Source organism: Choloepus didactylus, chromosome 1, assembly GCF_015220235.1.
Source record: "Choloepus didactylus isolate mChoDid1 chromosome 1, mChoDid1.pri, whole genome shotgun sequence".
In the NCBI taxonomy this organism is placed as follows: domain Eukaryota; kingdom Metazoa; phylum Chordata; class Mammalia; order Pilosa; family Megalonychidae; genus Choloepus; species Choloepus didactylus.
The window spans coordinates 114,348,660-114,364,848 of NC_051307.1; the positions used below are offsets into that span (position 1 = coordinate 114,348,660).

Here is a 16,189-nt window from a genome sequence, read left to right on the forward strand (position 1 = left end):
ATGAGCCAAGTCATTTTTAGCAGCATGATGTTAGTAGTTTTCCTAGGGGTGTAATACTTTCTTATAAAGGCAGGATATCCAGCTGGTCTGCAGTGTCCGTTTGAATGAAAACCTCCTCTTTTTAGATTGCCTCAGTGTCTGCAATTGCAAGGTGGAGATGGGGGCAGTTTTCCAGGTGGCTGCTGCTCAGGGATCTCCTACAACATTGTTGGGTTTACCTGGTCTTCCTAAGAGCCTCTTCCTACCGCTTCACTGTGACGTTTTATGAATTGAGTTTAGTGGTAAATGCTGACAGTTTCTGAGGATACTCAACTATTAAAATGCCTCATTCTTGGAAGAGACAGTTGCTGATTTCCACTGTTGGATGATTTCGATGTGTGGCTTTTCAAATGCAACGAGTGGAATCTTCTAAACTGTCTTGATGTTCATAAGGTTAACTTCAGGGTTGTTAGCATTCAAAGAGTTAAATATTCAACCAGAAATTTTCAAAGAAACCAAGACTTGGAAAGCCGCTTTGTTGGTGTTAGCACAAAAGCTGTCTGCTGCAAGTGGCTGCAACTGACCAAGATAGACCTGGCTCCTGGGCTTTCCATTGGCAGATGTCTGAGCTGTATTTCGAGCACTCTCTTTTTAGTAGGAAAGCTGAAATTTCCCAGCTGATTATGACTTTCTGGGGATGGACCTAAGTGTAGCATTGGCACCACATTTTGCATCTGTCATAATTGTTGAAAGGGAAAGGATATATTTTACACATACTATAAATTTCCAGCCTGAACACCCTGCTTTCTTCTCAGAATTGCTAGATGCTAGTCATAGCAGCTGAATGCTTTTGGCTATACAAGACACTGTTGATTATTCCAAAATGATACTTCTGTCATGCTCAAGGATGGTACAGGGAGGGTCTGTGGTGTTTACTCACCTTGGGAAGGAGCTAAGTATCAGGGTTTGCAGCTGCCTGGTACAAATGGCTGGATTTTAATGTAGCAAATAAAAGAGATGAGCTTTGATTATTATCCACCTAGAGGAGGCAGGACAGACCTGAGTTGAGGGTACTATAAGGAAGTTTAGATATTGAAACAGCAATAGTGTTGCAGATGGTAGGAGAGGTTGCAGAATATGAGTTCCACTGATATATCTGTGACAAGAAATCTCACTGCATAGCCCGAGGAGGAACCATTTTCTTAAATTTTATGTGAGAAAAACCTGAAGGATGGGGAATCCCTTCATCTCTCCAGGTGCTCCTTAAGCTAATTTTCTCCAAAAATAAACAGGAAATGGAGCATTTGAATATCTGCTTGACCAAATAGTTATTCATCAACACTAAAGGATAAGGCCCTTTAAGAAACACAGAGAAATTCCTCAGTGTCTGATGAATAGCAATAGTTGCTTACATTGAATTTTTAAACTCTCATTCTCCTTTCCCCATATTTTCACTCCTTTGTCTTCTTTTAAACTCGTTTCTATTTCCTATCAACTCTGCCTTCTTATTGCAATGTTACTGGCCCGTACCATCTTTCTCTAAGTGAACCTCTTGTCTCCTGCTAAAATCAAATATTGCTGCCTCTTGCATTTAGTGAAAATAAGATATGTTCCTTTTCTTTTAAATGGTATAAGATATTGGGGGAGTCATGGAAAAACTGCAAGGTAAATTCTGAACACTAGTTCTTTTTGTTCCTTTACCTTCTCAGTAACAATAGTTTCTGTCTCCAGATATGTGGTATGTCTTTTCTCCTTCAAACAAAATCTGTGCTGGGAGAAGAATTTGGGAGGTGGGATGAATTTGTCCAAGTTGCCTGTAGTGGACATCTGTTGTTTTTGCATGCCCAGAATCCCTTCTTCACTTCTTTAACACATACCAGTTTTCCTCTGGGGAATTTTGTGTCCCCCCCACCTAGTGGGGCTGCAAATCACATGCCCTGCCTCCAACATTACAGGAGTGGGCATATGATACCATGTTATACAGTCTGGCCAATAGGAGTTTATCATCCCCTGGGCCCAGTAGTGGACAAGTGATACAAAGAGAACTGGCTGTTTGGGGGACTGAGATGAATGCTGTTTCTATTCTTTTGCAATTATAGACACAAAGAACTTTGTGAATATGTAGTTGCTGGGGGTCATCTCTGTTGGTATGTGGAGATTAAAAATGCAACCAATAGAGAAGAAAACTGATGAGATAGACAGATAGATGAGAGATGAGAGAGAGAGAGAGAGAGAGAGAGAGAGATTTCTCTAAAAATTTCTGGTACTGCTATTAGGTGCTCAAGTGCTCAAGTTGTATAGAGGCTTTGGAGCCCCTCCATGACCCTGACATCATGATGTTTTCCCCACCCATGTGGATTACATGACACATTGTTCTCTATTTTTTTTCCACATGCATTGTCTCGTCTCTTCTATTAGATCATGAACTCATTCTTGTGAGAGAAGGTAATGTTGAATAATTTGTATTATTCTTTATAGGTGCTGTAAATATGGGAGGGTGAACCAGATTCAACTCTAGGAAACTTTCTCCATCCAGACAGAAGCTGTTTGCTCACTTCTGCTGTACAAGTTGTACTGACAAAGTTTTCAGGAGTCTTGAAACTTTGTTCCTTTAGTCAGATTTCCCACATGGTACATACATTGGAGTGGATGAGTGGTTACTGCAGAACTGAGATTGCTTTTACTGAATTGTTTTAAGGGGAGGTGAGAAGTGGAAGTTGAGAAGAGAAAGAACAATGTCGAACCAGTAATCAACCCTTCTCCCCTACCAGGACAATGAGAACTACCTTAATCACTTGAACAATGTTCATTTCTGTGTGTTGGAGTGGAAGGGTGGGGTGGGTGGCATGGGGGGCAGATTTTGGGAAGGAAAGTGGAGAGTTAACTATGCTAGTGATGAAACAATCATTCTTTTAAAATTGTTACTTTAACTCCAGTCACTTACTCAAATTATTTTACTATTCTGCAGATCCCTGTGTTAATGTCAATGGAATGATTACAGTGTCAAGATGTGGTAAGGATTGTGGTACGATGTTTGGGGCTGGACGTGTTGAAAATAATATTTTTTGCATGAATGCCATGCACAATCACTTTTTTTTTTTTTTTTTGGTCATTCACAACAATGGAAAAAAAAAACATGCTGAAACCCTAATTGTTTTGTGGTCTACATAAGAGGTAATTTATGATTGCCTACATCACTACCATCAGTCAATATTTGGCCAGTGGCTTTCTACAGAATTGTATCTTTTTATTATAGCTATTTAAAAGTAGTCATTGGTGTAATTACCATTTTCTGGGTTTTTACATATTGCAACTCAGGGAATTTGAAATCAGTAAAGTTTTAGATGGGCCATGCCAATTGGATAATGAAAATGATTTCGAAGCACAGATGCTCATACTGTGTGGGAAAATCATCCTTGTTGAATAGTGTGGAGAGTTAGAGCTCTATTTCTGGCAGGTGTAAATAAAAGCTTTGGGCCCTAAAGAAGGGACAAGTGGCTTATTGGGAACATTAGCAAGGAGGCTGTTTTTGAATCCATGGATTAATACATGCAGATTCTATTGGAGACTCAGACCTGTGCTCTCTAGGTTAGAGAATGGTATTTAATCTTCCTTCTATACACCTGGGATGGAATGTTAGCATTAAAAGGGATCTTAAAAGTCAGATGGCCTCACCTTTTCATTTCACAATCAAAGAAATGAAGAGATTAATTGAGGAGCTGGAAGTCACCTGATCACAATGTCTTGAAGGGAAGTCTTTTGACTTCCAATTCAGAGCTCTTTCTTCTTCACCACCATAATCCCCTCCAATCCTCAGCATCTCCCAGTGTTATATAAAAGATTGGGTATCTTCTCAGTTCTCTACCATTTGTTATATAAAAGATTGGGTATCTTCTCAGTTCTCTACCATTTGGATATACATGTAAACTTGGGCAAGTTACTTAACCTCTCTGTGCCTCAACATTCTCATCTGTAGGAAAGAATAGTAATAAAACCCTCTAAAATGGTTACTATATGGATTAAATTGGTTAACATATATAAATGTGTTTAAAACATTATTCCCAAATCTTTTTCTTTAATAATGTGCATTTAGTTGCGTACCTCTAAATGACTTGGAAGTATGTTACTTTATTGGTATTCAAGAAAGCACTAATTAATTTCTTTTTGGAGTCATTATTTTGAGGTCTCCACATTCTCATCTGAAACATCAGCTGGAAATTTTTAACTAAAAATCCAGATGAAAATAAAAAAAAATAACTCATCTAATAATTTCATTCACATATGTTTCATTCTTGAATCACTTGAAGGGAAGTCCAAGGAACATTAACAATTACAAATTTTCAGCTCCGTAGTCACAAATATTTCTCTATTGTCTACATAATTATGTCCTTAAGGTGGAGTAGAATAAAGAGTTTTCCATCATATTTTCCAGCTGTTCACAAATTTGTGTGCATGTGTTTATGTGTTAAAAAAAAGGGAAACTTCATTACAATCTTTAAAATATCTTTAAAGATAGTGGATCATGGGTTTTCAGACAACCATGGGCTTATCAGCTCAGAATGCAAGAGGTTTTCAAACTGCTGATTTAATGGATTTTTTAAAAATTTTAATTACACAGTTGGAATCCCAATTATACTCTTGGGATTTATTTGCCTATGAAAAGTCATACTATGAGTTACAATATTGCAGATTAATTTCCACTTCACCAGATTAGTTTTACCATTCATTCCACAAGTATGATTTGTAAAATTTCACAACACCTAAAAATATTGGATACAACATTACAAAAAGGTACTTAAATATAGATGATAAAAACAGATGTTGGTCTTCTCCTTTTGGTATTGATATTAAATAAAAGATGGAATGTTTTTGTTTATGAATTCTTCATATTCCCCCCAAACACAATAAGAAAATGGCAATGTGAACAAAGGCTTCCTTTAAATCTGTTAAGTTCAAGTATGTGTTGGAGAAAGGTCTATTCTGTGTATAAAATATAACAACAAAAAGGGAATTGAAAATAGAAAAATAAAACATGTAAAAGAGACAAGTATACTGTGCACATAGCTTTAAAATCCCAACAGAGAACACGTCAGAAGAGACTTCACAATAATTAGATTAAACATAAATTCCCAAAGAGCAATATTCCAGCATGTTAATATACCACAATAGATTTACCCATTTGAAAACAGTCCACCAATCTTGACCAGTGGGTAGGACATTAATTTCTCTACCTAATAGTTCATTTGAAATGGAATAAGGATTTTCACACAGATGTCTTAGTAACATAGACTTTCCTTGATTGTAATGGAGTATTCACCAACATTTGATCAGTTCATAGGTAATGGAACTTTTGTAATGATATCTTCTCACACAGTAGCAGGGTCTTAAATGGAAAAGGGCTCTGTTCATTTTCTATTCAAATCACAGGAAGAGATTATAGAACTGGCTAATGAAAACATTGTAATTTTATTTGGAAATCATTAAAAAAATCTAAAGTTATGAGTAAAAAATAATAAAAGAAAAGTAGCTGGCTGGATTTCCCCCCTTCTGTACAGTAATATGGTAAAAATACAAGGAAAACACAGTTTAGCTAGGAAATCTGGTCCCGTCACTTGCTATAGGGCTCAGTTTAGAGTAAGAAAAGAAAAAAAATTTTTGGCTGCAGCTTTAGTAAACAATGAATGATGAAAAATATTGCAGAAATGTCTTCAAGAGATCTGATAACTCAGAGCACAGACCTTATCACATTAATATTGTCTACATTCTTCCACAAAGCTTGGCAAATGAATAACTGAACTCTATTTTGGTGCAAGGAGAGAAGGAAGTACTAGTTCCAGCATCAAAACAACATTATGAAAACACTGACTAACACACACACACACACACACACACACACACACACACACACAGAGTTATTTTTCCTCCTGAATGATAAAGACATCATGTTTGCATATAGAACAGCTTTTGCATTATTGCTCTACATATAAGAATATATTAAGGGACTCACAACAGACTGCACATTACAAACTTAAGGTTCTTTGGTGAAGAATGAAAGAAAACAGTATTTGAGCTTTAAATAAAATGATCTCATCCATTTTTGCTTTTATCTATTGATCCGTTGGATCCTCTCACAGAGCTGGGAGAGGTACTGTGTGAGTTTCACCATGGCAACAATCACCACGCCCCCAGCCATCATGCACGTTGGCCAGAAGAGTGAGTGGAACAGCACGTTGGAACTGTAGAGTTTGGTTAGGATGACACTCTTCTGGTTTCCTTCTGGGTCAGAATAACAGGAGAAGTGTTGGTATTTCCTGAAGTTTTCCATGACGACATTCACCAGGGACATGGATTCTTCAAAGTTTTTTCCACACTTGGGTATATAGGAGCACTGTGGAGAACGAGATAAATTGTCACCAGAGAATACTCTGTGTGTGTGTTGTGTGTGAGTGTGTGTGTGTAAGTATTTGGCACCAGGAGGGGTGGGATATTGATATCAACTTTATAATCAGTGAAATAACCATGGCAGTTATTCTTTTCACTTTCCAACAGGTGCCTCCAGACACACTAAGAAATCACACATTGTTTAAAATGATTTAGGTATCCCACCAAGATGTTCCTTGAGAGCTGACCCATATGTTGTTTAATAATTGATGAAAATCATATGACTCCCAATGGATTCTTTTTGCCATAGTTAAGTGTGGTAGTTTTTAATTTTAATCTGAATTGAACATACTTTACTATGCAATCAGAGTGTCAACCTTTCCATCCTTTATCTGTCTTCATCTGTCCATGGAATATCAAAAGCTAACAGTTCTCTCAGAGAAAATAGTTTTCTGTTGTCTTTTTGGCTTGGCTTAATTTTATTCAGCCATGCCACCTTGGCCCCCTTGCTACCATCTTCAAGAAAACAACAACACCTGTGGCGAGTTGCTAAGAAAGAATCGTGGAAAGTGTAAGGATATTAAATTGTTGAAGAGCTGTGGTGAGTGGTTCATGTCCATTTAGCATGACAAAGTCACCTTTCCAACAGCCAAAAATAAATAAATAAAACAGAACCAAATTAGTTTACTCTTCATCTACCAGTCATCTGAGAACTTGAGGTCTTCCCCTTTATCTTTTCATCACTGTTCTCTTTCTTGTTCTAGCTCTTCAACATCTCCTCTTTTTTTCTATGCACTTTTTATCTTTTGCTTTTCTCCTCTTTAATCTCTCTCTTCTCTCCTCCCTCCTACTTTATATTTTTCTCTCTGCTCCCTCTTCCTTTTCCTGCTGCTTCTTTTCTCTCTTCCTTCTCTGGATACAGATGGAATTAAAGAACTTCTTAGTAGTTATTAAAAAAATCTATTTATTGGATTTATTTATTTTTCAGATTTTGATATACTTTATGAATGTAGAACATACAGATGGAACAGCACACAAATCTTAAGAATAAGCACAGTGGATTTTTACAAAACAAACACACCTGAATAGCCACAATAGAAATCAAGATATAAAAAATCACCAGCACTCCAGAAGTATCTCTCATGATACTGCTCAGAAATTGCATGCCCAAAAGGTAACCACTATTCTGCCTTAGTCTGCAATTGATTTTTTTTTCTGCAATTGATTTTTGAGTATAATGAGAGGTAAAGATCAAAGTGGTTTCTTTTTTTCATATGGTTATCATATTGGTCCAGCTCCATTTATTGAAGAAGCTATTGTCCTCTCTGTCCCCCTGCCCCCCTCCTCCCATGGTAGTAAGTAGCATCTGTGTTGTAAAGCAGGTGGATATGTGTGAGTTTCTGAACTCTGGTTCCATTGTCTATATGTCTATCCCTGCACAAACACTACATTCTATAAAACATGCAACTTTATAATAGTCCTTGGTAACACTATGAGTCATCCAACTCTGTTTCTGACCTTTTGTACTTCCATATAAATTTTTTTAATTTAATTTTATTGAGATCGTTCACATACCATACAGTTATCCAAAGATCTAAAGTGCACAATCAGTTGTCCACAGTACCACCATACAGCTGTGCATCCATCACCACAATTAATTTTTTTTTCAATTTTTAGAACATTTTCATTACTCCAGGAAAGAAATAAAGACAAAAAAAGAAAACTCAAATCCTCCCATACCCCTAACCACTCCCCCCTCCATTTTGACTCATAGTATTGGTATAGTACATTTGTTACTATTAGATGAAAGAATGTTAAACTACTACTAACTGTAGTACATAGTTTGCAATAGGTATTTTTTTCCCTATATACCCCTCTATTATTAACTTCTAGTTATAGTGTCATACATTTATTCTACTTCATGAAAAAGATTTCTAATATTTGTACAATTAATCACAGACATTGTCCACCACAAGATTCACTATTTTATACATTCCCATATTTTAACCTCCAACTTTCCTTCTGATGACATACGTGACTCTGAGCTTACCCTTTCTAGTACATTCACATACCATTCAGCAGTGTTAGTTATTCTCAGAATAACATGCTACTGTCACCTCTGTCCATTTCCAAACACTTAGGTTCAACTTAGTTGAACATTCTGCTCATAATAAGCAATTGCTCCCCATTCTTTAGCCTTGTTCTATATCTTGGTAACTTATATTTCATGTCTATGAGTCTACATATTATAACTAGTTCATATCAGTGAGACCCTGCAATATGTGTCCTTATGTGCCTGACTTATTCCTCAAGGTTTCTTCACCAATCCATTTTTTTTTAAAGATGGTTTTGTTCACCCACCATACTTTCCATCCTAAGTAAACAATTGATGGTTCCCTGTATATCATATATTTATGTATTCACCACCATCACCACTATCTATATAAGGACATCTTCATTTCTTCCATAAAGAAGGAGGAAGAGTCAAAGAAGGTAGAGAGACAAAAGAAAAAGAAAAAGCAAAAGAAAGAAAGAAAGAAAAAAACCATGACAGCTAAAAAGCAACAAAAGGAAAGATAAAGTTAATCTAAAGTAGAATAAAAGAATCAGACAACATCACCAATGCCAAGAGTCCCAATCCACTCCCTTATATTCCCCTCTTAAAGGCATTTAGCTTTGGTATATTGACTTTGTTACATTAAAGGAAGCATAATACAATGTTTCTGTTAACTATAGTCTAACTGTAGTCTCTAGTTTGCATTGATTGTATTTTTCCCCCAATACCAGCCTATTTTTAACACCTTGAAAGGTTGACATTCATTTGTTCTCCTTCATGTAAAAACATATTTGTACATTTTATCACAATTGTTGAGCACTCTAGGTTTCAATGAGTTACACAGTCCCAGTCTTTATCTCTTCTCTTTCTTGCTGGTGTCCCACATGCTCCTAACCTTCCTCTTTCAACCATACTCACAGTCATCTTTGTTCAGTGTACTTACATTGCTGTGCTACCATCACCCAAAATTGTGTTCCAAACCTCTCACTCCTGTCTTTTCCTATCTGACTGTAGTGTTCCCTTTAGTATTTCCTGTAGCATGGGTATCTTGTTCACAAACTCTGTCATTGCCTGTTTGTCAGAGAATATTTTAAACTTGCCCTCATATTTGAAGGGTAGTTTTGCCAGATATAGGATTCTTGTTTGGCAGTTTTTCTCTTTCTGTATCTTAAATATATCACACCACTTCCTTCTTGCCTCCATGGTTTCTACTGAGAAATCCACACATTGTCTTATCAAGTTTCCTTTGCATGTGATGGATTGCTTTTCTCTTGCTGCTTTCAGGATTCTCTCTTTGTCTTTGACGTTTGATAATCTGATTATTAAGTGTCTTGGCATAAGTCTATTCATATCTGTTGTGTTTGGGGTACTCTGTGCTTCCTGGATCTGTAATTTTGTGTCTTTCATAAGAGATGGGAAATTTCATTGATTATTTCACTGTGTTTTTCCTAACCTGCCCAGCAGGTGGTGCCTGTCAGCCTGTCACTTCCGAATGATGTAAGGAGATGAGGCCCCTTCAGTTTCTGTTTTGGCTGTTTTCCCCCAGGCTCTGGGGTCTGGTTCTGAAAGGAAAGCTGGGCCCCACCTCTTTCCTCTTGGGGAAGATGCACCCCTTAGGGAGTTATCATCTCTCTGACTCTGTTATCTCCACCCCTGTCTGGGTCAGAGCGTTGTGAACTGAAAATGTCTGTGGCTCTCTCCTCTTAGCCCCTCAGGTTAAGAGAGAGAAAAGGGGACAGAAAGTCCCCCTTTAGAACTGGTACACGGACCCCAGTTTCACTTGTTGGCCAGAGACAACACCTGGTCTTCTGGGCTCCCCGTCCTGGGACAGATGAGTCTTCTAGTTCTTTAAGGTCAGTCATCACTAAAAGCCTCTGCTTGCTTGTTGGGAGTTTGTAGCTTGTATCCAGCAGTCTACATTTGTTAAATAAAACCCCTGTAAGAAGTCAGTTGAGTTATAATTGCTTGCTGGGAGAGGGCTGCTCTCTGCCACCGTAAGGTTTTGCAGCTAAGCCTTCCATGGGAAGAGGGGGCTCTTGGCTTGGAGCTTCAGTTTTTTCTTACAGATTTTATGCTGCGATCTCAGGCATTCCTCCCAATCCAAGTTGGTGTACGATGTGTGGACAGTCACTGTTGTCTCTTAGCAGTTATTCCAAATTATTTACTAGTTGTTCCTGGCTGTTCATTAGTTGTTCCAGGGAACTAACTAAATTCCACTCCTCTCTATGCTGCCATCTTGCCCCATATATTGGATTTATTTTTGAACACATTATTCCTAATTTAAAAAGCAGTCTCTGAGGAGAAGAAATATCTCTGACCCTCTTTCCTTCGGCAGTGACAAACCTGGGCAATGATGGAACTTGGGCAGTGACAAAACTGATACAGCAATGAATGTTTTTTTTTAATTAGGAAAAAATTGATTTGTCCCATTTTTGGGGAATAAATGGGTCCCTTGTTTCCTCCCAACAGGAAAAAATATTTCCTATCCTCTGTTGTACACATTATCAAGTGACCAATTTGATCAACATCACAATTAAATTGTTTTCTGACAGGATACTGCTAATCTATAAAGTGTGTTTGTGTGAAAATTACGCCTCTTCTTCAAAACACTATTTTTTTCTGTTGGAAAATTGTCACAGTAAACTGATTTTATGAAAATAAAACCACATTTCACTGTCATGTACCAAAAATTGTGATTACAGATATTCACATCTTTGACTTTCACATTGTTACTGGTCCCCCAAGGGCTGTGTGGTGCACAACTATATGAAGAGACACCAGTGAGGTGAGGTGGGCTGTGGGTGAATTTCGAGGTACACTGAAGGGAGCTTTTGGGTAGGATCCTGAAATTCCAGTACAATTTAGACCTATAGATTATGTGGGAAGAAAAGATAAAAGAAATGAAATGTATTTTCATTTCACTAACAGAGGATGTTTGGATTATTCTTTCCCCTGACTTTCTTAGTGGGCATGTGGGCATCATGCATTGTTTGCTGAGCTGTAATCACTGGATTATTTGACTGTATATTGTGAGAGGTTTCTTAAATTGGTTTAAAATGGAAGATGAGCATGCTGGCACTTATTGCAAACCCGGCCCAAAGTGATGTGCTGATAGCAAAGTCGGGTTGTTACCTTGAAGTTTAGTCAGCTAAGAATACAAATGTGAGTACAGAAGAGAGCTGGTACTAGCCCAGCATTAAAGATCTGAAAGTAGCAGAATTTCTCAGTGAGTTATAACAGTGCAAAAATTGGTCTATGACTGCCATGAAGCACATTTTCTATCAGATAGATGTCCTCTGGATCAAAAGAATTTAGGGAAGTGTGGGAATGCCTTTATTTTTGCCCTTTTCAAAGCAGCCCAAATCATGTCTTTAAGATTTAAAACAAAAAACAAAAAACAAAAAAAACATATTTAAGCAAAGCATTAAAAAAATGCCAGATGAGGCGTTTGTGGTTAAATTCAAACTGAGCCAATTTTTATTACAAAGACATCAGGTCTCTGTTTATTTTTGTGCCAAGGTAGTTTAGAGTAGTAGTTTCTGTGACTAATGGCACTAAGTTATTGAAATGATCTCAATAAAAATGGCAACCCAGTAAAAATGGAGTTTTTTTCCAGTTCTTACGCTCTTGTGAATTGATTTGGCTTTTAAAATGTTATTGCAGAAACATTTGTCAACCAAATGACAATAATGCTATTATTGGGTAAGATTCTTCCAAATAAAATGAGATATAAATTACGTTTGAGACCATCTAGCAAGATTGTATTACAGGAGCTGCTCATTAAAGTTTAAAGCCATCAGGTCTCAAATGTGTGAATCTGGGCTGGCCAGATGATGCATGTTCCACACACGGTCTGACGTTGGTCCTCAGGGCCGATCCCGTGTGTAGGTGCAACTGGCAGTTGCCAATGGAGAAAAGATCCCTCACCCTGGTGCTTTTTCCTCTTACTGACCTTGCCACCCTCCACCTTTTAACATACAAAAAATGGCTCCCACTAGACTGTTACTAACTTCTGAAAATTCTACCATAGTAAATCACCCATCTGTTTTTACTATAGGTTGGTCATTCTTTTGTGATAATAAATGTATGAGTAGTATAATGAGCCCTGATGTGTTCAAGAGACCTGGGCTACTGAGCTACTATAGGTAAGTTACTTGGCTCCTCAGAATACAATTCTTTATCCACGTAGTGGGGTTAATGGAGCCTTCCTGGCAGAGTCTTTGTGAGGATTAAATGCTGAGTGTGCACAAAGCATCAATAAACTTTGATTAACATCTTTCCTATTGGAATGTCACATTTGTCCTCATGATCTTCTACAGTCTTTAGTCAAGTGCCACAGACTAAACTATGAAACCTATAAGGAAGACACAATCACTGGCTACACAGTTTTCATAAGAGCAGTCATGCTCATTGGTTCTTATCCTACCCTTCTTGCTTTTTGCTTTTGGGGCCTAGGACATTTGACATATGCTGAGTTCTACATTAGGATTCTAGGTTTCTGTTTGTGTGGCTAAAACTATACACATGGCTATAGCCTCAGGAAGTATGAATTTGGAGTGGAGGTTTGGTTATCTTATGATTTTGTCACGTGTCTGGAGGATAATTTTATGTGATTGGTTTAGAATACATGGAATGCAGTTCAACAACTGGAAGCTTTACTCAGTGTTCTACACTTAGTTGCAAAATTATGATGTAGATAGAAAGGGTAAAACTCCCATCATTTTAGATTGTTCTCTTTATTTGGTGTGAGGTGAGGAGTAGGAAAGATTTAACTTTTAGACTCTGCAGATGTATACCACAAAAGAACATATGGGTGATAATTTTATATACTCTGTATATATAATTTTATATACAAAAGGCACCTAAATAGCTATCAAAATATGTTAGTATTTCTACCATGGCTATTTGTATTGCAAAGGTCATTCTTTCTTTTGTGCCTTAATATATAAATATGTAAACCTATCAAATCTCTGAGGCAACCATTTAGTGGAAGATTTAATATTCACACCTTTCCTCTTATCCTAAGTTTTGTGAATAAACCTTACTGCTTCCCCAGATCCCTTAGACTCTAGAAGGACAGAATCTCTTCTTTAGTATCGAAAACCACTGAGGTGGTATCCATGAGTGTGACCCTGTCCTCTCCCAGCTGAAGAATCCTGGATCCTGTCAGCTTCTCCTGGTGATCCTTTCTCTAAATGGACAACAAAGATCCAGCAATCACATCTTCCTGCCAATTCTTTGGAAAGTGACAGAAAATGTCCTTTTCTTAGCCCCATTTCCAGAATATTTTACATCGATTGAGTGCTTTTTATTCTCATGATGGACAGAAGTTTTGAGAAACTACCTGTTGGACTCTGGTTTGATATACTTCACCACGCATATGTGAAGCAAAAAGTGACATGGCTTCATCCTAAAAATAAAAGATGTAGGGGGAGGGGGCAGTGAGGGAGGTGTTATAATCTCACTGGTCAATCTCTTTTTCCTTATGATGGTAGGAAGGGAGCTATCAGTTTCTCAGTCACCTCAAAGGAAGGGTTTGTGCTTAATTTGCTCTTTCATATAAAGGGAAGTGCCTTATTTCAGAGAGGGCTTAGAACTTCAGTGAAATCCAATCAATATTTACTGAGAGTCTTCATTGTGCCAGGCAGTGTGCTAGAAGTAGGTGTCAAAAACATGCAGAAAAATACAAGACAGATAAATTGGAGAGAAACAAAAAGAGAAAAAAAACAAGGGTGGAGTGATGAAATGGGACTAGTAATGAGACTAAACAGGCTTTCAATAAATACCATATATGTCACAAATGTGGCCAAAAATTTGGTTTTAGAATTCTTCAGCAGCCAGGGAAACCTAGTCCACAGTGTCCAGAGATAAAAACAAAAACAACATTCTTTCATGAAGAATAAATGTTCTTGATTCCAAATTCAGATAGGACTTTCCCTTGACCCCTCAGACAATGAATATTGTGCAAATATTTATTAAGCATGTACTGTATGGCAGGCTTTGTGTTCCGTGCTAGAGAATAAAATATAATACTTAGGTTCAAAGAATATATAGACATCCCTCAGGTGGTCTGGGGGTTATTCTGGCCCCCAGGTATATTTTGAGCTTTTTAGTTCTTTGAACATTAGTTATGTAGACGAGTTGAAAGAATACATTTGACTTCATTTTCTTTACCCTTTTAAGACTTCTTGCTCCTCACCATCACTTTTAAAAATGTGAATCCCACAACATTTAGTTTAGACTTGTTTAGTTTGCACCTCTAGTATCTGCTTGATTTTGGCAAGCTGGGCTGTTTGAAATGTTTGGTAAAGGAAAAGGAGAATAGTGTTGACAACTCTGCTATGCTCTGATTTTTTCCATATCAAGATACAGGTCCCTCCAGAGAGGGGTTATCCTTTCCTGTGTTTGCCCAGAGTTGGAGCAGAAAGGAAGTTTAAAAGACCTAGGAAATCTACTAAAGAGATAGAAGCCATCTGGAGCCACAGGATTAGTCAATACTCAGTATAGTTTAAATCATGGAGCCTCAAGATCTTTGATGGATCTGATTAGGCCTGCTTGGAATCAGATAACTAATCTGATGCTTTTCCTTGACCCTTCATCAGGGTCTTCTTTCTCAGTAATTGGAAGGATACGATTTACAATCCCTTCTCCCTCCCTTCCTTTTTGGTGCTTGGTGCAGGCCTCTTTCTGGAACATTCTCCCTTTCTATTGTGCACAAAGGAGCTATTAGCTGTCCCAGAATTCAGTTTTGGTGAAGAGTGACTGAACTCTATTAATCACAAAAGCATTTCTGGATCTGTGGTTCATAAAAGTTTCAGCAAGTGTCTGATCCCCAAATGTAAGGTGCTATTATGAAGTTGTGTCAAATATCAGGGCCTGTGTTTTTCCTTCTTTACGCCTTTCAGGGTGAGCTTTGCTGAACAGCTACCATGTGTAAACTGGTGTTGAATATGCAATCTTGCTCATAGGTCTTTTAGCTGATCCTAAGCACACTTGGAATATGATGTAATGGTATGGGGATTCTCATCTGCTCACTTAAATTTGCCATCCGAAGGATAAATATTTCATTGAATTTAGATTTTTCAGAACTCTAGTCTATGTTCTACCAAGAGAATGCTTTTAGTGTTTTTCTCTTTAAGGCACCTGGGTGGTGGGGCGAGATTCAGAGGTGACTGACAGGGTGAGGGAGCTAGAAGCCTCACATTGACAAGGTTCCAAGTGGGGGCAAGGTGCAAGCAAACTTCCAAAGGCAGCACATGTAGCGTGACTGTCGGTCCCAGGGTGCTGGGCTCAAGCTGATCTCACTGAAGTGCTTCATGAAGTCTCCAGAATGAGCCAGAGGCAAGGGCAGCCCAGCCTGAAGGGTCTCACCCATACCAGCTGAAACTTGCAGCAGATGCAGACATGAGTTTGCCATCATTGAAGTAGACCTCTGACACAGACTTGGGAGTTCACAGAAGGTTGCAAAGTCTTACTTCAAAAGGACTCAATGTAAAGCTTGTGTCTGGAGAGGAGTGGAGATGATGTATGTTCTAGAACTCAAATCTCACCTGAGTTAGCCCTCTCAATGCAGTGGGATATTACACCTCCTTGCCCTGTGAAGAATAGTGAACTTGGCAGGGATGAGTTCACAAGTGCTACTGATCCCGTGTCCGAGTTCTGTGTGCATGTGAAGGACCCAAGACTGGAGAGTAGAGATGCTTTCCAGGATAACCAGCTTTAGGGTCTCAGGTAAAAAGACTTAGATTTTAAGTCAGACCTCATCAGATAGTG

At 38.0% G+C, this 16,189-nt stretch overlaps 1 protein-coding gene across 3 annotated transcripts in view; it reads right to left on the reverse strand.

Annotated features, from left to right (window-relative positions):
* Positions 1–4,553: 4,553 nt before the first annotated feature.
* Positions 4,554–16,189, reverse strand: part of KCNMB2 (potassium calcium-activated channel subfamily M regulatory beta subunit 2) — a 273,702-nt gene continuing 262,066 nt past the window's right edge. For all 3 annotated transcript variants that reach the window (XM_037824169.1, XM_037824254.1, XM_037824309.1), the window contains one exon: positions 4,554–6,367. In XM_037824169.1, coding sequence (XP_037680097.1) covers positions 6,083–6,367 — 285 coding nt within the window. In that variant the 3' untranslated portion in view covers positions 4,554–6,082. The remainder of the gene's footprint in view (positions 6,368–16,189) is intronic.